Source organism: Diceros bicornis, chromosome 1 (assembly GCF_020826845.1).
Source record: "Diceros bicornis minor isolate mBicDic1 chromosome 1, mDicBic1.mat.cur, whole genome shotgun sequence".
NCBI lineage: Eukaryota > Metazoa > Chordata > Mammalia > Perissodactyla > Rhinocerotidae > Diceros > Diceros bicornis.
The window spans coordinates 40,857,900-40,883,550 of NC_080740.1; the positions used below are offsets into that span (position 1 = coordinate 40,857,900).

The following is a 25,651-nucleotide window of genomic DNA, read 5'->3' on the forward strand; positions in this document are numbered from 1 at the left end:
TGATGGAGTTGAAATGGTCAGGGCTGAACCTGAGACTGAGGAGTGAAGTCAGTTTCTCCTCAAACCACACAGCTGCTACACAAGGAGCAGGAGATGGACGTGATGTCAAGTCAGCCGCAATGTCTACTACACAGGCCTCCTTTCACTGTGGTTTTTTTTTGTCCCCGTTGCTTCTTATTTGGTGACTGGCAATGGTATGACACAGTGAATGGGGCCCCGCATATTGGATTACCAATCTCCCCCCATGACAAATGACACAGATGCTATCAGGGAGAGCAAGGACACAAACTCCATGAGCCACAGCAGCACTGCAGAGCAGAAAAGGAAAGTCTCAGAGGCTGATAAAACATCCCCAGGGTACCACAGACCTGGATGGTGAGCATTGAACAAAGATTATAAGAACTAGAGGAAATTAATTACAGGCAGCTTGTCAACTCGTGGTAATTATATGTCCCCATAAAATACTGAAGTCCAATATAATTTTTTTTTTAAAACAGTGTAATAAGGTCATATGTTCCTATAAAGAATACTCTTACATTTTATAGATATGAGCTTAATTTCCATATTTGATTATTTTATCTGTTTACTGGGCTTTGGAAAGACTTTGAAGCTGCACACAAATAAATGAAATAGGGCAATCAGTCATCTAGAGTTTTACTTAGTTTACTCTGGATGAGACCTCTAGGAGAAAGGCTGTCTAGGGCAGAGAAAGGGGTTGGGCCAGCATTCAGAGGGCTCTTGGGGGAGTGAAAGGCATGGTGATGCAAAGAAAAACACCGCTTTTGTGATGAGTAAGTTGGAACAGAAGAGGTGCCAGTTTATCTTTGTAGATGGAATCCATGGCTGGGGTATAGGATTCCAAACTCCAGAGCCTCGTCCCCAGCCAGCCAATGTTCCCTGCTACATCCCTGAGGGAAGTATGTGCACAGAGGGCCAACCAAGGCAGAGGAGCTTTTATTATCAGTGGGCTTTGACCGAAACCTTCCTGATGACCTTGAGTGAGCTGGACCACCCATGTGTGTCACAGAAATCAAGTCTAGGAACACTGACTGGGCTAGACTGCAGAAAGTAATGGGTGTCTGAAGGCATGCTGTGCCCCGAGGGGCTGGTCGCAAGGAGGACACCTCCAGAGTGGAGGTCTCAGAGATCTAGATTCTAGTCCCTGGTAAAGCACTTGTATGATGAGCCTTTGGACATGTCGTATCAACTTACTGAGCCTAATTTCTCATTTGTGAACAAGTTTAAGGAATGAAGTGATGGAATGAGATGACCTCAAAAGCTTCCTTTGAGCAGTAGTTCTTTGATTCTTGAGCTCTGTGCAGGGTGTGATAGGAAATGTCATGTGGAACTGAGATGATGTTAGGGGCGGGGACTTAATCCTCTGTGCCAGGACATACGGACAGACGGGTGATGGCGCTGTTTCTGTATTGCGTGTTACAAATGTCTTATAGCTACCAAGTAGCTCAGCTGGCTGGGTGCCAGGTGTATTGCTCCAAGTTGAGTGTTGTTAGTTGGATACTACAGATACTGCAGTGTAGCCACAGCTCACTGAATAGAGGGGTTGTTTCCTTTGCCAAGTCAGGCTTGGATATTGGCTGCCAGGCTTGTGTTCTGTGACTTCCAGATGTCGGGGATCTTGCAGGAGCATTGTACATGAGGCGAGATCAGCTGGTGACTTGTGGCAGACACTTCTGTTAAAAAGTGGTTTCAAAGCCATGGTCACATGGCTTATCCAGGGACTGGTGAGCCCCCTGGTGTTTTGGTCTCCTGTTTTGTTAAGAGTCTGATTACAAGTGGTATTGCACACTGTTGTGGTTTATCATTTTTTAGTGATCCTATTGCTCAATAACCCACATGTGCTCCACTCTGAAACGGTTAGCCCTGGAGCTCTGCCTTAGTGGGAGAGAGGTTGTTTGTCTGTGTTTAATATCAGTCTGTATAAACCAGTGGTCCCAAACTCAAATGTCTACAAGAACCAGGCAAGACGTGTGGATGTGTAAATACTGCTTTTTATAAACAATTGGAAGTCGTGAGGCCTGTGGCAAACTGGCAGAGAACAGGTGCCATCTAAAGGCATTGATGTTCAGATGAAAACCAAAACTTATCTGGCCCAAGAAGACTCCTCTGTGAGCTGGATTCAGTCCCAAGGCTACCAGTTTATGATTCTTGGGCTATAAACCAACTAACTTCAACTATCTTTGATAGGTTTGCTCAGCTTCAAGATGCCAGATTTTATGGATGTGAGCCTTTTGTAATTTTTGTAATTTTGTTTGTATAATAGTTTTTAGCTTTTTACCTTAGAAGACTGACTATGGCTGATATAAGTGGGCCACCATAATTTGTACCCACAAATTAGAAATACTTCAAAAGGAATAACGTCCTCATGAAAATCATTTTTTTGGTTCATGGCCTTTGGAGGCCGAATCAATTTACAGAAGCGGAGATGGAAATCTCAATCAAAACAGTTCTGACTATTTTATATCATTTGAAAAATTTGCATCACTAAAGATAAGGAACTCTAAGCATCTGAAACTCACACTCCTGCCTTGCAAGTTGTCGGCTGGGTATATTCACTCCTCTTTGTCTTTTCTTGGTGTTAGGCAGGCATGGGGTTAGTGACCAGAGTGGGATTGCCAGAGAGAAGCTTGTGTTCACTCTTTTTCCAGCTCTCCAGCCCTCCCCACACTCTTCATTTCTGCATGCCTGCTTTCCACCTGGGACATCCTGTGACGGAACAAAGAAACCAGTGAATTCATTACCTCTTAGATGTTAGTCATCCACAGGCCTTTCCTCCAAGGGACACATATTTTAAAAAGAACCTGATGGTAGAGCAGAAAACAGGGCAAAGTTTAGCCCAAAGTACCGCCTCTCTAATGAGAGTATTTCCTGTAGCGGTAAGAGGATAATTTGGGCCTTGGGAGCCTCCCAGGCGCCTCAGAGATAACACCTTGTGTTGCTTTGCTTCAAGTGAGACCTGCCTAACTAGCACCAGCCACTGAGCAGGGAGGGGGCTTTGAATTTATCCTTTTTTATTTACATTATTCAAACTCGTATCAGAGTCCCTGCAAATTCTTGCAAATGTGTTTTTGTAGAGATTGGTGGCACCCAGCTTCCTTGTGTCTGGTGTTGGCCACTGAGAGAGTTATGGGAATTTAAATATTCTTTCGGCAGAGCTGCTCAATTAAAGCTGTGCTAAAATTGTGTTCTTTTGTTAGATAGTGCTTTCTCCTCAGAGTATCCTCTCAACTTACTCTTTTCAGTGAGACTTCATAAATGAATAGTCCACCAGTCCTCTCTTTTATTTATTCTGCAATCTGTTGCAATTTGGCTTTTATCTCTAGTGATGTTACTAAATCTTCTTTCTGAAAGATCCCCAGTGGCCGCCCAATCATCATAGCCATTGGCCTTTTCTTTAGCTTTCCTTTCTGACCGGTTATTCTTTCACCTGTGGACTGTTACACGTGCTGTTAACTCCACCTGGAACTATTCTTCCATCTTTTCTTCCCCACCTCCCCTTCCTTTGATGGCTGATTCCTTGATCCTCAAATCTTAGCTTGGGCATCACTTCTTTTAGGAAGCCTTCTTTGATGACACCCTCCCCTAGGTCTGATTTAGGTACTTCTCCTATGAGCTTTCATAGCGCCTCATACATTTTTTTTATTGTACTTATCATACTATATTTTAATTAGTGTCCTTCCCTCTCCCCCACTGCACTGTAGTGTGTGAGGGCAGGTACCATAGTTGTTTTATCTATACCATTTGCCTTGTACCTGTACGTGGTAGCTGCTCAATAAATGCTTGCGGAATGAAGAACTACATAAATGAAGATGACATCTGAACAGCGGCATCTACAGCTTCCTCTAAAGCAGACGATGAGCCTCTGGTTTCCTCCATCAACCTTTGGTTCTCCCTAGATCCTTTGGACCTCCAATTGGAAGATGTAGAGAGGGATGTTAGGAAATCCTGACCATTCACGTTCAGCCACTTGATGACCAGGCAGTGACTCTGCATTGCGTATATTGAACAAGTGATGGCTACCTGTTGATGAAACCAATGGAAAAGATGAATTTTAAGGGTTCTGACCACCAACAGAATGGGAAACACATTGTTCAGGAGACCAGGCAAGTGGGTAGTAATGATTTTATCGTTATCATGGAGGAAGAACTTGAATATCTGATTGGCCAGTGTAGGGAAACATAGACTAAGAGTGAGAAGAACTGATAAATGCTGTGTAGATACAAAACCATCTAGACAGTGCTGTACTTTCTAGGCCACTTATGGAATTTTCAAGGTAATTTTAACTACCTTGTAAATGCAATTGCACTTTAGTGATTTTACAACCCAATGTCCCTCCTCTCGCTTCTACTATAGGGAGAGTCTATGTGACTCTACTATATTAAGGACGTTTTATCTGTTCTGTGGATCTATGTATTGGGACAGGCTTTCTAGAGCATTTAAGAAGAATGTGAAATTTTGATCACATGCATCTTTTTGTCTGTTGAAATTGGGGAGAAATTATTCACTGGAAGTAAAGACAATGAAAAGTGAGCAAAGGTAGGTTCATATCTATATTACTGAATAGTGTGATTAACAACAATAGTCTACCTTGTCAAAAAAAAAGTATATTCCATAGCCTTTGTTTAGTGAAGAGGAGATATTCTATGCAATCTGTTCTAGAGATATTTTCATCAAAGACTGTGAGCTTTATAGAAGCAGCAGCACTCCCTGGAAGAGCCCTGGTTGTATGGGACATTGGTTTGCTAGAAGAGGCTGGAGCACATCCCCAGACTGGTTGTCTTGCTCAGACCTCAGACCAGATGTACGAAGTGCAACTCCTCGTCTTCCTCCTTGCCACACCTGTTCCTCCTCCGGACTTCCCCTTTTCTATTAATGTCCGGCTCTGTCTTCCTCCAAGTCAGCTAGGCCCAGAGCCTCTGAGTCAGTTCTGCCCTCTGCTCTCTTTTTTTTTTTTTTGTGAGGAAGATCAGCACTGAGCTAACATCTGATGCCAATCCTCCTCTTTTTTTTTGCTGAGCAAGATTGGCCCTGAGCTAACATCCGTGCCCTTCATCCTCTACTTTATATGGGACACCGCCACAGCATGGCTCTACAAGCAGTGCGTCGGTGTGCACCCGGGATCGGAACTGGTGAACCCCGGGCCCCCGCAGCGGAGCTCGCGCACTTAACTGCTTGCGCCACTGGGCCGGCCCCCTGCTCTCTCTTACTGTTCAATGTCCCTCTTCTTTTGGAGTATATGGCATATTTGCCTTGCAATATAATTATTTATGCTTGGCTTAATCAGACACACCATAATATAGAGAAAAGTTGCATGGAATGAGGTCAGAGGACCCACATTCTAGTCTCAGTTCACACTTAGTCCTAGGTGAGTGACCTTGGGCCAGCCACTTAATCTCTCTGAGGATCTGTGTCCTCATCAGAAGCAAATGGAGCCAATAATACCCAAGTTCCTTCCTCACGGGATTGTTATGAGGGGCAGTGGCAATGTATGCAGAAGCACTTCAAGAGTTAGAAAATACCACCTTGCTGAGATGTAGTAAGAGTAGAGATATGTTCTGTAACACCCCTAGCATAATACCTAGCACGTAGTAGGTGCTTGATAAATTATACTTGGTATTGCTGACAATATCAAGACATAGAAGCACGTGAATAGTTTGGTTCTAAACTGGGTTGCTGGCTCAGAATTTGGGGCTATGGCCAAGTGGGTCTGGATAACAGAGTACTCGGGACAACCAAGGCGCTGCCTTTTTACATTTACAGATTAATCTCATCCATTAAGAAAACAGATGAGAAGGGGCCGGCCCGGTGGCGCAAGCAGTTAAGTGCGCGCGTTCTGCTGCAGCGGCTGGAGGTTCGCCGGTTTGGATCCCGGGTGCACACCGACGCACCGCTTGGCAAGCCATGCTGTGGCGGCATCCCATATAAAGTGGAGGAAGATGGGCACGGATGTTAGCCTAGGGCCAGTCTTCCTCAGCAAAAAGAGGGGGATTGGCAGATGTTAGCTCAGGGCCGATCTTCCTCGCAAAAAAATAAAAATAAAAAAAAAAAAGAAAACAGATGACAAAATTAACTACACATTGTGCAATGATGGATCCCAAATTGGCTTTCGAAAACAGAGCGTATTGTAACACAAACAGCCTCTGAGGGGAAGCTCACTCCTAAGAGACTTGCTTAATAGATTGTTTATCACCTGAGAGAAGTTCATGCCTTGAGTAAAGAGGTGTCTCGAATTCCCATCTGGGATTTATTAGTATATATACTCAGGTGGCCCAGTGCTGGATGTTCGTTCTTAACCTAAAAAAAACAAAGCTCCCACTCTGAGGATGCTGAGGTTGCTCCTCTTTTAAAGTGGGCTGCTATGCTGGTACCTTGCTGGCCCTGGAAACTCTATCACCTGAAATGGAATTTTGTTCAATCCATCTTATTAATGGTTCCTAGGACAACTGTAGTAGGTTTGATAGGTAGCTGGTAAGGTTGCCTCTATAAAGATAAGCACAAGCCATTAGTTGAAGCCTAGACTCCAGTGGCTTCTACTGGGATGTTTGCATTTGCTCAGCACTCTCTGTTTATGAGGATCTTAAAGGAAGTGCGTCCATTCTGTGCATGTTGTAAAACAGAAGGTTTGCAGCTGTCAGAATATTTTCTTCTTGGCTCTTTTTCTGATAGATTTTTTGGTAAACCTGATAGATTTATGAATTGTTGCAGATTACCAGCCTCAGTTCTCCAGATGGCTGCAATGCAAATTTTCTGTTTTGTTTTCTTTCTTTGAACATAGCAAATATTTATGTGCACAGTTCCTTGTAATGTACTTTTTGTGTAAGGGAAAATTAAGCTTATTGTTTTATGTTGTCATAATTCAATATTATGAAATAATTAAATGATTATTTTATTATATAGTGCCTTCAAAGTGTCCAACGTGTGTTCTACTCTCTAGAAAGGAGAAAAAAAAAAAAGGTATAATCTTGTGTTTTAAATAGCTTACAAATCTGCCTCAGAAGACAACTAGCATCAAGATGATCAACTTTAAGTGTAGTAGAAGCTCCCTGGAGAAGTATAAGCTCACTGTAGGTTTCAGTAGGCTTTATGGAGGAGAGTTGAGACTGAGCAAGGCTTTGGGAGGGGTAAAAAAAGGTGTAACATAACAGAAAAAGTACACCACAAGGTGTCATGATTCATCGTAAGGTTTGTTTCAAGTAATTTCCAGTTAATGAAAACAAGTGTCAAAGTTTCTAAATGATTATTTACTTTTCCATTCATTCATATCTACATGTGTGGGGGTGCACATTCACGATTTTGCCTCTAGTAGCGTCATTCACGGTCACTTGCATTGCCATTGCTTCCTTTGGGAGAGAGAGGTTGGGTGGTTCAGCTGGCATCCTGGGTGCCTTGCCCACAGTCTGCTTATCTCTGCTGCCTTCATGGGTGCAGGGTCCGAGGCAGCCAATAGTTGAGGCAGGTACAAACTATTGTATTATCTAGCCTCAGTGGGCATTGGAATTTTCAATCCATCATCTCATTTAAGGGAATATGTTTTGGGAGGGAGTCTGTCTGTCCTTCAGGGATAAGGATATTCCTAGACAGGGTGATCCTAATCCAAGATGCCAGGTGCTAATGGCAGCTGGAAACATGTAGACTGGAGCAAAGCTTCCCAAATGCTCTTCACTCGTGGCGCCTGTAGTGTCTCCATAATTTTTTAATGTCATTTTCTAGGGTGAAAGAAATACCTAACAGTTTCATTTGTGGAGTACTTAGATCTAAATAACTTAATAAGCATTTATGTACTAATAACTTTGTAGCCATGTGAAAAAATAATACACATAAATTAAAAGATAAAAAACAATGTTTTTATTTTATTCTTCAGCACAGTTACTTACTAATAGAATGTGTGCCCCTGTTGGGCCTTGCATGTTTCAGTCAAGATCCAATCAGTAGACAAACCACATGATAATTTGAACAGGGAAGTTTAATACAGTAGTCCCCCTTTATCCTGGGAGATACGTTCCAAGACCCCCAGTGGGTCCCTGAAACCACGGATAGTACCAAAGCCTATATATACTATGTATTTTCCTATACACACATATATAGGATAAAGTCTGATTTATAAATTAGGCACAGTAAGAGATGAACAACAATAACTAACAATAACATAGAACAATTATAACAATACAGTAGTTCCCACATCCCGCGTGGTATGGAGCAGGGTGATGGGAGATTTCATCATGCTACTCAGAATGGCACACAATTTAAAACTTTGAATTGTTTATTTCTGGAATTTTCCATTTAATATTTTCAGACTGCAGTTGGCTGCAGGTAACTGAAACTGCGGAAAGCAAACCGTGGATAAGGTGGAACTACTGTACAAAGAAATATTTACTAGCAAAACTGTATGGCAGCTCCTCAAAAAATTAAAAATAGAATTACCATATGATCTAGCAATTCCACTTCTGGGTATATACCCAAAAGACTGGGTATATATCCCAAAGAACTGAAAGCAAGGACTTGAACAGGTATTTGTACACCCATGTTTATAGCAATATTATTCACAATAGCCAAAAGGTGAAAGCAACCCAAGTGTCCATTGACAAATGAATGGACAAACAAAATGTGTTATATACATACAAAGGAATATCATTCAGCCTTAAAAAGGAAGGAAATTCTGGGGCCGGTCCGATGGCATAGTGGTTAAGTTCGCATGCTCTGCTTCAGCAGCCCAGGGTTTGCAGGTTCGGATCCCAGGCGCAGACCTACGCACCGCTTGTCAAGCCAGGCTGTGGCAGCGCCCCACATATAAAAAGTAGAGGAAGATGGGCACGGATGTTAACCCAGGGCCAATCTTCCTCAGAAAAAAAAGAGGAGGATGGGAAACAGATGTTAGCTCAGGGCTAATCTTCCTCACAAAAAAAAAAAAGGGGGAAGGAAATTCTGACACGTGGTACAACATGGAGGAACCTTGAGGGCATTATCCTAAGGGAAATAAGCCAGTCACAAAAAAGACAAGTACCTGGTGATTTCACTTATATGAGGTGCCTACAGTAGTCAAATTCAGAGACAGAAAGTAGAATGGTGGTTGCCAGGGACTGAGGGGAGGGGAGAATGGAGAGTTAGCTTTTAATGGGTACACAGAGTTTCACTTTTGCAAAATGAAAAGAGTTCTGGAAATGGATGGTAGAGAGGGTTGCACAACAATGTAAATGTACTTAATACTCCTGCACTGTACACTTGAAAATGATTAATATGGTAAATTTAATGTGATGTGTTTTTTCCCACAATTAAAAATAATAATAAAAAAGAAAACAAACTATTAAAAAAGAAATATTAACTGATAAGGACTGACTATTAGGAAGTAAAGAGAATTCTAAAAATAGAGGAATAGCAATGTAAGGAGCAGCCACTTCCGCTGGGTTTGAGAGAGAGCACCAAGCACGAGCTTCCCTCTTTGCTACTCCAGAGCTCCTTGGAGAGGGGAGGGCTGGCCAGGGCTCCTTGGATGGCAGAGAAGTCACTGTGTTGCTGTGCTGGTAAAACTTGCTGGAAATCCACTCTCTAGGATGCTGAGGAAATCTGTTCATGGGGAGGTTCCTCACTGGAGGCACTCTGCTGCAAAACCGCCTGAGGGGGATGCCAGCAGAAGCTACTGAAGGCTGGGTGGCGCCGACCTCCATGTACAGCAGGAGCCAGTTGCTGAAGAACGGTCTGTGCCCCAGGAGCTGGGTGTAGGAGGTGCCATGTGTGCTGGCAGCAGTTTGTGGCAAGAGCACACCAGAACCAGGAAGGACAAGTTCTTCCTGTTAATATCTCTAGAGCGCACTCCACTGACAAAGCTTAGAATTGTACCAGCTGGCAAAAGAAAAATGTATTTAAGGTCCCATCTTTATTTTTTCACAGTAGGTAAAGGAAGGGTGATTTTGGAGCTGTGGGGCAATAAATTGATCACTGGCCACCTCACAACTTCTCAAACCTTGAAATCAGATTCGATCCCACTACTCTAATTTCCTGGTCCACATTACTTTTCATAATAGTTGCTTTCTATCACAGCAACTGCCACAGCCTAGCTTTGCGAAGAAATGATGTCACCAAAAGAAATATAGCACAGTCTCATGTTACACTGTGAAATAGCTTGAACTAGTAGTTCATGAAGTGTCTGAGAGATGTTGAATAATGCTATGTTCCCCTCAAAAATTTAAAATATCCTGCAGCACTCCTGTGAGTTTCCTGTAGTGCCCTCGGGCACCACGGCACACATTTTGGGGATCTCAGGGCTAAAATCATGAGTCTCTTTCAGCAACCGTGACCCATAATACTCCAACATATGAGAATCTAAGGTGCCAATTTGGTTAAGAGTACAGAAGAGTCATGTGTAAAGTAAAAATTGCACGGGGTCAATATTATTTTTGAAAACGTCTTAGGAAGTTACCAGATTGGAGAATAACATACCATCTTCCAGTAAGCATAAGACTTACTGTACAAGTGTTTCCTTTAGCATTGGAACAGGTTGCTGTTTCTTTGGGACCAGATAAAATAGTTGGCTTTTCTTTAGAGGCACTTGGATATGAAAAAACACATAGCCTTAAACACAACATTCACCATCAGTGCATGAGATGCTCACAGTGCGAGAAGCAATGCAGAGACAAGAGTCAGAGAGGGACCAGCAAATCCCCAGCTCTGTCTCATGCTTACTCTGCCAGCATTAAATGGAAGCGTGGCTGATGCACCATTTAGATTGTTATGTTTCTCTCTCTTTCTGTTTTGGGCTGATTGTACATAGTTGAAATTGAGAAAGCTAAATGGTATATGATAGGATGTTGCTTAATTCAGTAGTAAAAAAAATGAAGTAGATTTCAGATTAAGAAGGTTATGATTTTTAGGTTTCTATTTCTACTAGGAAATGTGTGGACTTAAGACCTGTTTTTAGGCAGGCAGGCACACTGTTCATATTAGCAGTTTCTCAGAAAATACATTCATTTTGGTGATGTCTACAACTTTGTGAATCATAACTATTACATATTTCTATAGCTCTTCTTTAAGCAGAAGCTGAATAACTTCAGTTTTGGAACCTGACCTATTCAAATGGAAAAACTTCTGATCCATGCCTTCCAGTGCTACCTGCAAAACAGCCTCCCCTTTCCCCCTGAAACCCTGTTTGGATCATTTCTGCTGCGGTTCACATTTTTGCCACCTGCTGAGTTTGTCTGTTGAGTTTCAGCCTTGGCTACTTTCACCTGGCAAGCCTGTCCAGCCATGTAGCTTCGCCTTCCAGCCTTTTCTGTCTCTTAAACAGTGACTAGTTGGCACAAATGTTAACTTAATAGAGATTCTACCCGTGTCAGAGACTCAGTGGAAAAATCAAATTATGACAACTTGGAGCAGATTAGACTTTCAAACAGATCTCAGACCAGGAGTCTGTGGTCCAAATTGCACATATGAGGCACTAATTTTGTTTTCTTGTGGATTTCAGATTTTGTTCAAAAATCTGAATAAAGCTAATTAACAATGCAGGCAAGTAGGGCCATCACCCCACCTGTCTTGGCATCGTTTTCTACCCCTTAGAGTGAGCACATGGAAGAGAAAAGATTGTCACTGCTGCCGCCTCAGCCAGAGCTGCTTGCTTCTGAATTCTTCACAGTAATCAATAACAGATGTGTGGCTGGCCCTGGAAAATTGCATAACTGTCTCACATTGCATTCAACTGCAATCTGCTAGCCAATATGAGGGGCTCTCCACTAGGTTATTGGAAAAGAAAATTCAGTGAAAAATCTGGGTTTCTATCGTCACAAAATTATTTCCTTGCTGTAAGGAGTAAAAGCAGCGGTTAGAGTGGAAATAATTTGACAATCGCTGCCCTTAACCTTGAATTTCAGTTCATTATAAGGAGAAACTTTCTAATGATTAGAAAGGAAATGGGGCTGTCTCTTAAAGGAGTGTCTCTGTTCATAGAAGTAATCAAGGAGATTCTGGATGAATGCTTGTCACCTGTGATGTGTCTGGGGGGGGGGGGAAATCGCTTCACCAGCCAGGTGGAAAAGATGAGAGTAAATGACCTCTAAGGTTACTTCCAAGCCTGAGTTTCTGTGACTGTGATCGTTGATCACTTTTTCCTCCTGTTACTTTCCCTAAGGAAAGCCAGGGATTCGTAGGTCAGATGTGACACTGTGCCTTCCAGGCCCAGTCTCAGCCCTGCCTCTCTTCTTCCTGGTGAATCCCTTCTGTAGCCCCTCTCGTGTTGACCCCATTAACCTGGGCACGGTAAGGAAGTTCAGCCCTTTTATTTTCTCTTTATATTGCTGGACCACACACATTAAGTTGCCACACTTTCTGGAATATCTGTAGGGCAAGCATTTAGGGCTTCCAAATAGATGCTCCACAACCTAAAACAATCTGGTCTTAGAAAAGTGTTTGGAAAAGTGATGAAGGGGGACTTCATAATTTTCAGTGCTTCGTCACATTCTTGGCTCATTTCATATTGTTACTACCTGTTAAATAAGTGGCATTATCCTCATTTTACAGATGTGCAAGCGGAAGCTCAGAGAGGTTAAATGGCTGGCCCATTTTTAGCAGAAAAGTGAGAGAAGAATGAATAGAAGAAAACCCGTCAATCAAATGCAAATGAGGCAGTGCTTGCAAGGCTTATGGTAACAGGCCAAATCTCCCAAATTGAGTGGATGTTCTTTTCCCTGCTCCTGGCAGCCTCATATCCGAAGAGGTTTAGTTAGGGTCATGACTGAACTTTTAATTAAAAATAAAAAAGATTTGTAGTTTCATGTAGCTGAATAAATAGAAGCTATTGAACTTATAGCTTATTTAAAGCATTGAATATCAGGAATGGAATAACTTTAATTTGAGGCTGTGATCTAAGCATTCGAGCAGAGCGATTTGAGCAGTCTATGCTAGAATCATGGCCAGCTCAAATTCTTTGGGTCTCTCCTAGTATAGCAGTCTTTGAGTTATTCTTCTGAAAAATAAAGGACTTGAATGTTACCTGAGTAATTTAATAGAGTGAGCAAGTCTGGATATAGGAGACAGGAGGCCTAGACTGCATTTACTGTAGTCTAAAGAATATTATTATTTAGTTTTGTGACCTTGAGCAAATCATATAACCTCCCTTTCTTTAATTACATATCTGTAAATGGGTATGATGACCCAAGGGAGCTAATTGGGAAGTCTGAATAAAACCTATATAAATGTAAGGCATCATTGCTAAGTATTATAAAAGAAAGACCATAGGTCATAAATTCTTCAGATAATATTTTCAGACCTGATTTCGAGTGTGTGTGTGTGTGTGTTTGTGTGTGTGTGTTTGTGTGTGTGTTTAATCGTCTGCTAAAAGCTTTTCAGCAAGGAAGACTTCTTAGGACAGAAATAAAAGCAAACAACGAAAGCTGAGGAAACAAGTGTACCCCAGATGTACCGTTGTCTCTGTGTGCATGCTCCTCTCAGATGTCAGCAGTTCTTCCCATCCCCTCAGAATTATCCGCTCACACCCAGAGCGTTAGTGAGCAGGTAGGATTTACTGAAGATTCACAGGGGAGACTGAGGAGAGGGTTTACCCATAGCAAGCTTCAAATCCCCAGGCAGGGCCCTGGGAGGCAGCTTTCTCCTTCCTCCATATCCATACTTATCCTCAGTGTTCTTCCTCGATTCACAGCAGTTCTGCCCCACTCCACACTTCCAAGCTTCTCACCCTCACCCCAGTACCCAGCAATGCAGAAGCATAAGGCTGCTTGAGGCACAGGGCTTGGCCTCCTGAGAAGGTGCATAAGTGACCTCCACTGTCATTTGAGCAGCCCCTTCTCCATTTCTGGTAAATAAAATTTTCTCAAGGCAAGGAGAGCGAGATCACCTAGACTAGGGAGGGGCTATGGAGAGACACTCATTTCACCCCACCTCTCTTTTGGGGTTAAATTGAAGAGAGTGTCTGAGGAGGATAAGAAGCATGCAAAATCTGCAGCCCCAACCAGGTGAGACCAAGAACACAGATCTTTCCCACGTATGAGGGGAGAGATTGAAAACCAAGTTTATATGTAGATCATGGAAGTCTTCAAACTTTCCATTGTATAGACATAATGCAAGAAATGTTGAGCAAAACCTCAAAGTCAAATAGAAGAAAGCCATTTTTTATATTAAGTATAAACAACTCCTTTTTTTTTTTTTGACCTAAAATGTTATAGGTACCGATTCAGCCTCTTGTCAGCAGAGGCTGACATTTTCTGTCTACCCAGCCTCAGCAGGGTAGACATAAAAATATTGATGAAATGACTGTTTTCGTGACCTGGGGCTCTTAGACCAAGAAGCTGTAGGTATATAATTAAAGAGACGCTGAGTATTTTTCACTGCAGAGAACTTACAGCATTCTTGACTGTAAGCAGAGTATGTGATATGTCCTGAATAAACTGCACCTTCTCTTCTCAGTTCTGCTGGTCTTCTCATTTTTCTTTAACTCTGTGGTCAAAATTGCCAAAATTATACCAGTAAGCTCCAGGTGAGCAGGGCCCATTTACATGTGACACATGTAAATATTTGATAATACCTGAGTGAATGAGAAAACCATCAGAATCTTAGCCAGCATTTTAACTCTCCCACCTTGACTCGAAGGTGAGAGATCCATTACTAAACATGAGTAGGAGTTCAACATCCTATTTAAATACAGTTTGGTAATAAATGAGAAATGTTGCTAACTTAGTAGCTATTTTGTATCAGGTGTTCTGTAATAGATTGTTGGTGTGACCTCCAAGCATATTGCCAGACTAAAGGATGTTTCTTAAACATAGCAGAGTGAACAGGTTCCACCTACAGGAGGTAACAAGTCATTATGATATACTGGAACATTATTCACTAGGGCTACAAAGTAATAAAAGCAGAGCAAAATCGAGATGAAGTGACCAACCTGGTATATATCTGGAAGCAGCAGCAGACCAGGGAAGCCCCAGAGAATCAGCTGCCCATTTTGCAGGGTGGGGTCATGGGGCAGTGTAGTTTGCCCAGGGCAGATGGCTTTGAGGTTGTGCAGGTGACTGAGGAGCATCCTTCTTCACCTACTACAATCTTTTAAAATAAACTGAGCGTTCCTTCCTCTTGAGCTAGACCAGGACATTCTTCCCCAAGGTGACTGCTGGATTTCATTTAAATACAAAAGAAGTTTCTTTCCAGGTTTCCTGAGGATCTTGGTGAATGTTCAAAGATCCACCGAGCTGCTAAAATGACTCTAAATTGAATTCCAAGGCTGACACGGCAGCGCTGGAACTGTTCATTCAGCAGTTGTTCTCCTTGGCTAACCTGAGCAGGGCCAAAGGCCTTTTTGTGAACCCAGTGCAAAAACAAGCAGGGCTTTACGGATATGTATTTTAACACACCTTAATGTGGTTTGTACATAATTTGACTTGCAAAAGAACATTTAATAAATAATTCTTATGGGGGCACTGTCTGAAAGCAGAAGGTGTAAGTGAGTCCTGCCTGAGGAGGATGGGGCCTGGAATTTGGGTTGTCTGAATTTGCATAATCATCACCTTGGAAAGGCACTGCGTCTTAGTCCAATTATAGATAAATGAGAGCTATCTTATCTGTGTAGTGCCTGGCCCTGGGGAGGGCCTGCAGGGCTCCTGGTGGACATCTGTGGACATCTGGACTTCAGTGGGGGAGGGCAAGGACAGATGGTGTATGTTGGGGGGGGGGGGGCTCCCAGAATGATTCCTTGGATAGGACAGGAAAGGTCACTTCTGACTGGTGAGGGAGCACCTCTGGGTTCAGAATGATCCTCATGTGTCCTCCCTAAGTTTGAGGTTACTGAGTGGAGGTATGCATCTTAGCAGCTCCTGACCAGCATGTGTGGCAGAGGTGACCATGCACTTAACTGAGACTTTCAGAAGGGTGCAGCCTGTTACCCTTTTGGTGGTGAGGTCAGTTTCCGGAAGGCTCCACAACACTGATATTTTCCAGATGTTTCTCCTCTTCTCTTCTCTTGACTGGCTATGTCTTCCTCTCATCACCCTGCCCTTTCAGTGAAATTGAGATAAAATTCTGCTTAGGGTGTTAGGCATGTTAGAAGCACTCAGCAGTAGGAAGTGATTTAATATCTACGCCTTATATTAATATTTATAGTAGCCTTCACTGCTTGTGAATAGTATAAACATTTTTTACTATTCAAACCCAATATTGAAATGAGAAAAAACCCAAGTATCTTTTACAAAAATTTACTTTTAATGGTGTAGTAGTTTGTAGTAATCTGTGTAGTTTGTGGTTTTTGAATCATTTTTTGCTTATATTACTTTATTTAATACCAAACATAAATCTGTGAAGTAAATACTATGTTTATCCTCATTTCACAGATGAGGAAAGGAAGGCCCAGAGAGATTAAATAATTTGCTCAAGGTCATAAAAATAATAAATTTTAATTTAGACTCTTTAAATCCATATCTTTTGCATATTCTTTCCACTAAATTTACCATAGTGCCTCTACTCTTGTTTTTTGCCCATATGAAAATAGGAAATGAGGAAAAAGAAAGCAGCTGGAAAAAAATTATTAAAAGAATATAACTTTTCTTACAACTTCCTAATCGATCTTTCAGGTATGTTTTTGAGGACCTTTTGCCTTAGATTGATAATAAAACTAGTGCTCTGCGAAATACCTCCATAAGACAGATATATCAGTGGCAGCTCTGGTCCCCACTTCTCCGAAGGAAAAACCGAGGTTTCACGAAGCTAAGACGCCTTCCCCTCGGCCAATCGTAGGAGCCTGTGGACTGGACCAGGGGGTAGAATTGCGACCGTTCTTAAGGCTCTCCAGACTCTATTCTGTCAGCATTTCAAAAGCTGGAATACACCACCCCCCACTCGCGTTTTGAAGGAATTTATGCCTGGTTGTCGCGAGTGGGCGGGGAAGGATCGGTGCACCCGTCTGAGGTCGCCCCTTTGGGGTAACCGCAGTGAAGTTAGTGCGCACCGGCTGGGGTTTGAGTAAGAGTGCTCGCGCGGGTTACACTGAATGAGTAAGCCGCCTTGGCTGCTCTTCCCTGTAAAGGTAAGGGGTGAGGCCGCCCCCACTTTCTTCAAAAGGCCCCCCTCTTGGGCTTGTGAAGCTGTCTGTGCTTTGTGAAGCAGGACCTTCTAGCCACATGGACCAATACCCACGTTACTTTCCTGCAAAAATAACATACAAAACCGAGCAGCTTTAAATTCCTTAATTTGGGGCATATAAGACCCCAAGACAAGGAAAGTTAAATGGGCGTCGAAAAAATGTAACCCAAAGATTCAGAAGCATTTCTTTGACTGCGTGTGCATTTTATTATTTAGGTAAAACTGCAGCGCGCGCCGAGATGAGCCTTTTTTTCTTCATTGCACATTTATTTCACAGGCGTAGCTGTCTCAGTTACGTTTGCCGGCGGCACCCCTCTGCCCTGCCTCTTCGGAGTCGGGCTGTGGTCCGGCCTCCGCCCCACCTGCGTGCGCCCGGGCCCCGCCAGCCGCGCCAGGTCCCTGCGACAGGCTGGGGCGCGCGGCCTCAGGGGCGGACTCCCGCCGCCCAGCTGAGACGCGATTCGTCACTCTTGCAGAACTTTCCCCCTGAAAATCCCTGCATCAGAACCAGCCCTCCCGCCCAGGGAGGTTTTGATTTTAGTGGCTTTCCTTCCTTTTAATTTCTATCGTCGTGTGCGGGTTTTGGCTGCGGAGCAAACTTGCAGCTCATCTGGGTACATGTCTGCGGTAATCGCCCCGGCAGCGGGTTACCCTGACACCATGCACTCCGAAGCAGAAGAATCCAAGGAAGGTATGATTTTGATTTCTGTGGGGGGCTGGCCAAGTTCCGCAGAGGAATGTGGGGGAAGGGCGTAGTAAGGGAGCAGATGAGAGCTGTAAAGTGAGCGGTGGGTACTTTGTCCGCTTTCTCTGCGCCTTCGCAGCGCAGTTAGGACTGAATATGCCGAACTCTGTACCCTTCTCGCCCCGCTGCCGTTCAGAGGGGAGGGGAGGGGAGGAAGAGTCGGACCTAGCTCAGCCAGCCCACTAGAGGCAGCTTTTAAGATTTCTCTGGAAACGAAAGGGCCCCAGTATTGATTCCAAGAATGCAAAATGTACTTGGAAAAGCGCTGCCTGCCTACATCAGGACAGCCGAAATCCGCATCCTCTAGAAGAGCCCTAAGAGTTGACGGTCTCTTGAAAAGGCTTTCAGACATTGGAAACGCGGTGTGTTTCCGGCTAAAAAGGGAAGCTGAGTGAGGAGAAGTGAAAGATCTTTTTTAGGGGAATAAGTTGGTTGGGTTCCCCGCACCCCCCCCCCCGCTGGCTTTATCAGCATGAATTCATTTTGTTGGGAGCTTAAGGGGGCTGAGAGATATGAGGGGGGGCCTTGTGCAGCTTGAAATTTAGGAGAGTTTGTCTGTTTCTAACTTTGCCGAAGCAAAGAGTTTCATTTACTTCTAACAGAGAACGGTGACAGGGCTGGAAAAGCTCCAATCAAAACACAATTATACTCTGGTGTTAGTTCGGGGAGTTTATTTGTGTGTGAGTGCTTGTATGCTTTGTTTCCTGAAACTTTATGTATACAAAAGGCCTCTTGTAAGTGGGGGTGGAAGTGGGGCTAGTTGGGGAAAATTAGAGAGTAAGAAAGGAGACTGTTCAAGATTGTGAAATTCCTTTTTAAGTAGCCTCTTAGGAAGCTGGTAGGTTTCAAGTCAATCACAGCAGCTTCGGGGGCCAGAGGAGCCCCGTCATTTCTCCAATTGGTAGATATCAGTAGGGAGAGCCCTTGAAACTTGTCCCCTTCTGTCTTTTATGGATTCCCTGCCCAAAGTAAAGCTCTGTGTTTCATAATGGGGTCTCTGTGGGCTGACGTTTACCTAATTATGCTATTTGAAGAAAGCGGTAAAAAAGAGGCTTGTTTAATAGAAATATGGGGCTGGTGTGAGTGAAAAATGACAGCCAAGAGCATTGTTTTTGAGCTTGATGCAGAGTTTGGGGGATTAATTTCCCCGCTGTGGCCTCTGTCCTGATGGAGCTATGTGCTGATGGATGCTTTTCTTTTCTGTCTTTTTAACAGCAATTTATAGTAAGTCAAAAGTAGTTGAAGGCAAATAGGGAACCGGCTGAGCGAATCCAACAGTGAACTTTTGTGTGAATTACAAGTAGCAGTTAAATTACTGTTTTCTCCCAGGCATGTTTTTCCTTTCTTTTGGGAAAAAGGGAGTAGGAAGAAAGTGGGAAAACAGTATCCCGAAGTATATTATACATTCCTCTAGCAGCATCCACATTCTTCCCCCCTGCCCAGCTCTCCAATTGCAGGCTTGAAAACTGCAGTGTGAAGTGGTCCCTTAATGGTGCCCTCGGGCTTGTTCCTCACCTTACCCCCACTTGCCATTTACGTTCTATGGATCTGCAGCAAATTATCTGGCCTCTGTGCTTTTTACAGAAAGCCCAGAATGTTTCTTTTAAAGTAATATGAGGTGTTAGAGTTTTAAATTGATGTCTATTAGGATTGGATATGGAATAACTCTTGAGGGAGATTGATCAAATACATTATCATCAGGTGGAATCATTGTAGCTTCTGCCAGGAAATAAAGGATGAGTGTGTGTGTATATGTGTATGTGTGTCTGTGTGTCTGTCCTGGGCAGTTCTTGCAAGGCTGTTTATTGGCTGTGATCTAGATCCCCCTGTTTAGCTACCAACACTCAGATCTCCATGAAAGGAGCTATGGTGTGTAAATAACTCAGTTATTTTACTTCTCTATCTTTACTAATTCTTTCACCTCTCCCTAGCTTCGTTTTTCTCCTGTCAAACTTATGTATCCCATTTAGTGTGAGATCACCATGAGCTCTCCACAATGTCTGCATTGCAAGAAAATTACCTTCGGATGCTTCATGCCTGATTTGCTGTAATGGGAGATACTTTTAAGTCATTATTCTGAACCACAGTTAGAGACTAGTATACTTTGTTTGGAGTTGAGTCTGAAAAAAATATCAAGTCGGATTCAGAGGTCCTTGGAGGCCAACATATTTGTGTATGTGAGTGAACATAGAAGCCAATGACTAGGGATATTGTTAAACCATCATAGCTTGGAACGTACTTGACTCCGTGCCAGGAGTGCTGAACCTCCATCCTCAGTCTATAGCCACCTTCTAAAGAATTGATTTAATTTTGCCTACTTAGAAATGAATAGGTGATTGTGCTTGAGTATTAAGCCGAGAAAAATAATCCAGGCCTCACTTTATTAAGAGCTGAATGAATTTAAGAATACCAGGCATAAATGAATAGGAGAGCAAGAGAAATGAAGGAAAAACCCACTTTACCAAAAAAGGGAAGGCCATCGAAAGGAGGATATCAACTGTTTCCAGTTGATGGGGGCTTCCTGAGGGGATGCGTTGATGGCCACATTTTTGGCATTTGATTGCTTCCTATTGAGTAAATTACTTAATTATGAAGTAGGAAAAATGAATGACAGTTAAGATCTCTGAGGACCTTTCTAGTGCTAAGCACCAAGGGATCCAGGCTTCCTTTGTCCTGGTTATTGAAGCTTCAGTACCAGAAAGCGAGAAAAACATTGTTAAGAAGGGGTTGCTTTGTGAACTTGGAAAAGACTAAGGTTGAATTGTGAGTGAGCTCAGCTCCTCCTCCATTGCCCATAATAGCACTTCCCGCCACCACCTCACCCAGTTCTCTCATGCCTCACCAGACTTGCTATTTCACAAAGAAAACAGTAGCCATTAGACAACTCCCTCAACTTCCTGCTCCCAGGCTGACGGACTCACCTTCACCCACACCCACCCTCCCAGAATCTGTGGAACAAGTGTTGTCGCTACTGAAGGTTATTCCTTCTACCTTGAGCTCCTCACCACACCAGTTGGCCCATGTCTTTCCTGGCTCCTTCCCTTCAGCGGATAGATGTGCTCAAGCTCTCCACTTCAGGGTGGTGGCATTGCTGGTCTTTCTGTCTGAAATATCTTGCTCCCTGCCTGACCCGCTTTTCCTGGTCAGCTCCTTGGAGAGGCTTTTTCTGAGCCCCCAACCTCAATTAGGATCCCATATTGCGCTCTCTCAGAGCACCTATTCTTTTCCTCGCTGCCACTCACCACATTGTTTAGCATCTTTTCTCTTGACCACAAGCTCTTGAGGGCAAGACCATGTCTCTTTTATTCCTCACTGTATCTCCAAGACCTACACAGTAAGAGGTGATCATTAAATATTTATAAAATGAATGATCTCCATTCTTTAAAGATAATCCTCAACAACTTTGTCCAATTATAGTCATCTCTCTCCTTTAAAATAAACCTGTTTTTTTTTTTTTTAACTCTTATGTGGTTTCTTCTTTCTCACTCTTTGTCATCCCTCATCCCACTGAAGTCTGTGTTTTTCTCCACTGCTCCATTGAAATCGCCAAAATCATCAATGACTTCCCAGGTGCTAAAATCACCAGTGACCCAGCATTCGTATTTTCGTCCTAATTTTACTTGACGTTTTTTTGCAGCATTTAACACTAGGAGACCAGTGTCCCTGAAATCCTAAACTCCTTCCTTGGTATCTAGGGCCAAGGATACAGAAGGGCCTAGGATTTCCCTTTTTTTTCCTGCCTGTTTCTGTCTAATTTCCTGGACCTCCAGCCCTGGCTTTTCTAAGAGCCACCTTTACAGCCAGCTGCCTGATAAATACCGTGTTTTGAATGTCATATACGTACTTCAAATTCAGTAGGTCTAAACTGAGCCCATCGTCTTCTACTCTTCACAGATCTGATCCTCCTTTTGTATTTTCACTGCATATCATTGCTGTCTTTTTGGCTTCCAAACTACAAATCTGCAAGCTGTCCTGGACCCTGCCCTCTCCTTCATCTTCAGCTTCCAGCCAGGGCTTCGTCCTCCTCGTGATCTGTTGAATGCATCTTCTTCTCTTCACCTCCCCTGTCCCTGCATTGGTTCACGCCCTCAGCATTTGTGTACTGGTGATTACAATAACCACTTCTGTCATCAGAGTTCTTGGTTGTAAGAAATGGAGATTGATTCCTGCTCTCATAAGCAGAAGAATTGATGAAGTATATTGGGTAATTCACACATCCACAAAAAGGCTGCAGAATTAGCCTGGAAAATGCAGCAGGAAATGCAGCCAAGGACGTACCCAAGAATCTTCTGGTTACGACCTTGCCACAGCCTTCACCTCCTCTGTATTTTTCAGTTCTGTCACTGCTGGGACTCCAGCTGTGGCTGGATATTTGGTCATCCTCAACGTTCAAAGTCCCAGAAATAAGCCTTCTGATTCTGCAGTGCTAGATTGTGTACCTGCCCCTTGCTGCCCATGGAAGAGGGAACTTCTGGTTCCAGCCTTGGTGGTGGGGAACGGCAGTCTGACTCCTTCCACCACTTGCAAAATGAGGGCTTCTCCAGAAATAGGAAGGGAGTTCTGACATGGGTCACCAACATAACAGCAGATATCTACCTCACCATCGGACTGGTCTGACCAACCCTAGTGTTGCCCTGTTGTTTACTCCCTTGTTCCCTCATCAAGTGCTGTTTCCTTTGTTGGCGTCACTCTCTTTCCCTTCCTCAACTGGGTGATATCTACAACTGGACCCAGTTTGGAGTAGATGCTCTTTCAGGGTGTTCCCATAACACCCTATCCTTCCCTCAGTTGTACCATGTTTTCATGTATTATGGTTATTAGTTTCCTTTTCCTTTGCCTCCATTTTATTATAAGCTTTTTGTGTGTGTGTGTGTGTATGAGGAGGACTAGCCCTGAGCTAACATCTGATGCCAATCCTCCCCTTTTTTTTTCTTGAGGAAGATTGGCCCTGAGCTAACATCCGTGGCCATCTTCCTCTACTTTATATGGGACGTTCACCACAGCATGGCCTAACAAGCGGTGCGTCAGTGTGCGCCTGGGATCCGAACCTGCGAACCCCGGGCCGCCGCAGCAGAGCACGCGCACTTAACCGCTTGAGCCACCTGGCCCACCCCTATTATAAGCTTTTTGACAGCAAAATTTGTGCATGTTTTTTTTCTGAATCTCCAGTGCCTGACCTAGGGCCTCTCATACAGAAGGGCCTAATAAAGCATTATCAAAATTAATTAATCAATTTAAAATGAGATTGCATGACATGATGAAACCTTTTAGAGCACTGCTTAGAAGTTGTCTAGCCTCACTTTATAGGAGTAGTGCCTTCCAAACCTAGGGGACAAACCTATTTAAGATTTCTTAAGTTCTCCAATAAATACTTGCAATGGCAGAGGCAAAACAAGAATGTGTCTTTCATCACTGGGGTCAGGTCCCACAGTGGCTTGCCAGCATCTCAAATTGCCTTGAAGACTGAAGAAACAGTTTTGAAACTAAAATGTATTGAGCTCTTCCACGGGCCAGACATAGTGCTAAGCATCTGGTTATGTCTATTATCTCATTTAATATTTGTATATTAACCCTTTGTGTTAATACCACATAACAATTAAGAAAACCGAGGTTCAGAGAGGTTAAAAAATGTGCCTAAAACCAGAAAGCTGGAAAAGGTAGAATCAGGATTTGAATAGAAGCTGATTAGCCATAGAGCCTGTGCTTTTAACCCTGACACGGTACCTCCAGGAATGTCCAAAAGCTGCCCTCCCCCACCTTCAAGTAAGCTTGGCACTCATGAGGCTGCTCCCTGTGGTCCTGTGTCCACTCATACCCCAGTTTGAGAAGCCAGAAGTGGAGAGACCAAGTGTCTTGGAGGAGAAAGAGAAGAGCCCAGGCCCTGGCTCTTTCCCTGCCTCTCAGCGGCACAAGCAGGGAGTCCTGAGTGCATCCTTCTGCCCCTGATTCAGGAGGTCTAGGAGCCCTGGGTAGGAGGCACCTGGAGCCCACTGCAGTGAGAGGGACCCCCCCGCACCTGTGGGACAAGAGAGGGACCTCACTTCCTGAGGCAGTGGCCAGCTTGAGAATGGAGAGCACCGACTCCCCTGGTCACTGATGTGAAACAAGGTTCAGTTACAGGTGTGTTATATTATCTTGTGACTTTGTAGCATCCACTGAGTTTCAAATTTCTTTAAAATCTGCAAGATGTGTATACACAAGTAAGTGATTCTCAGCACAGTTGTGTTCTACTCAGTTAATTTGTCATGTCTCCTGATTATATAGTGATTTGTTGGGAATATGCACAGGCATTTGCATTCTCAATTTTAGCCCTCCTCAGTTTAAATGTCATTTAACAGGCACCTAACGTGTTCCTCAGTGCTGCTGCAGTAGTTTCTCTGGGCTCCAGGTTACCTTGAATCCATCTCGTCATAGTCCGCCATAGCTGGAATCCCCAGTTCCGTGGTGGGTTTTCAAGAAGCCGGCTTTGATCAGTCAGCTTGCCAATCAAGTAACTGAGGTCAGTCAAGTGCCAAGACAGAGGTATGCCTGAATGCTGCCCCCAAGCACATTGTGCCAGCAGGCAGCCTTGCAGAGCCTTCCAGGGACCTCATGGTTGCCCCACCTCCTGGGATTACTACTCTTCAGGGAACTTCCACTAGAAAGAATGGGACCAATACCTAGCAGAGTATTTATCATAAAAGAGAAAAGTTCAGTTGTTCCATGGTGGTGATTTACTGATATCCTCTTCTATAATCAGAAAGCCCAATGGTAGACTATTAGGCTGCCACACCATGTAGTGTCCTCAATGTTTTAACCCTATGTGGTGTGGCAGCTATATAATAGCATTCGTTGCTAAATATTACTGTACCAGTTTTTTCCTCTGTTCCCTTCCTTGCCCAGCCCCTGCTTGGCAGAGGGAATGAAGAGGAAAGGAGGTGAAGCAGTGGTTGGGCTCTAATGAAATGCATGGCACTTGGTGCGGCTGACCTTGATGGCATGTATAATGTGAAAGGTACAGCATATGCTCTGAAACACTGGACTTTGATGTGATTACATTTCCTTTTATGTAATCAATTAGCCTTGGAGTGTGGTGTGCTGACAAGGACTAAAGTGGAAAATGCATTTAGAGATCTGTGCCATACTGTCTCCTCTACAGTGGATATCACGGGTAACCTGGCATTGCCTGGCACCCCCAGCTCTGCAGCTTAAGTATATTCAGGCCTTTTTCTTCCTCACTTCTGAAATTTTCATCAGACTGAGTATGCATCACACCTTTCTTGATGCCATTGAACAATCAGGATAACATGGGTGATTAAATTCCTTGCTCCTGGCTATTGGTAATCCAGGAAGTAGCCAAAAAGTGGGCTGGTGAAAGAGAATGCAGTAGGGCCGGAAAAATCTCGGCACCCAGTGATTTCATTTCAGAATAATGCAGAGTGACTAGATTTGCCACAGACCATTTATTTGTCAGCATTTCCATGTGTATGAGAAAGATGCTACAACGTGGAAAACAATGAGATGAGCATGGCTGTATACCTCTCTTCATTTAGTGGACTGTGTCTAAAAAGATAATATAAGCTGAATTAAAAAAAAATCAAATCATTATGTATATCTGCAATATTTAAAGAAGATTTGCAGTGAGAAGCCTTTTGTAATTAAAATAAGTCCCCTATAAATACAGGTGGAATCACCATGATTTAGAGTTAAAAGCAACATTGCAGGTCCTTATGTCTACCCTCTTCATTTTACAGATGAGAAACCAAGGCCCAGAAAGGTGATGTCCAGGCCCTTTCTACCCACCTTGTGCCTGTTTGGCAAACAAAAAGTTTCACAGACATA

The 25,651-nt window shown here is 43.4% G+C and overlaps 1 protein-coding gene across 2 annotated transcripts in view; it reads left to right on the forward strand.

Moving 5' to 3' along the window:
- The window catches only part of TNFAIP8 (TNF alpha induced protein 8), a 107,545-nt gene that overhangs the window by 53,190 nt on the left and 28,704 nt on the right, over positions 1-25,651 (forward strand). The window contains exon 1 of one of the 2 annotated variants that reach the window (XM_058539129.1): positions 17,554-17,776. The exons of the other annotated variant lie outside the window; for it this stretch is intronic. Coding sequence (XP_058395112.1) covers positions 17,704-17,776 — 73 coding nt within the window. The 5' untranslated portion in view covers positions 17,554-17,703. Of the gene's footprint in view, positions 1-17,553; positions 17,777-25,651 lie in introns of those variants that run through there. 2 annotated transcript variants of the gene reach the window in all.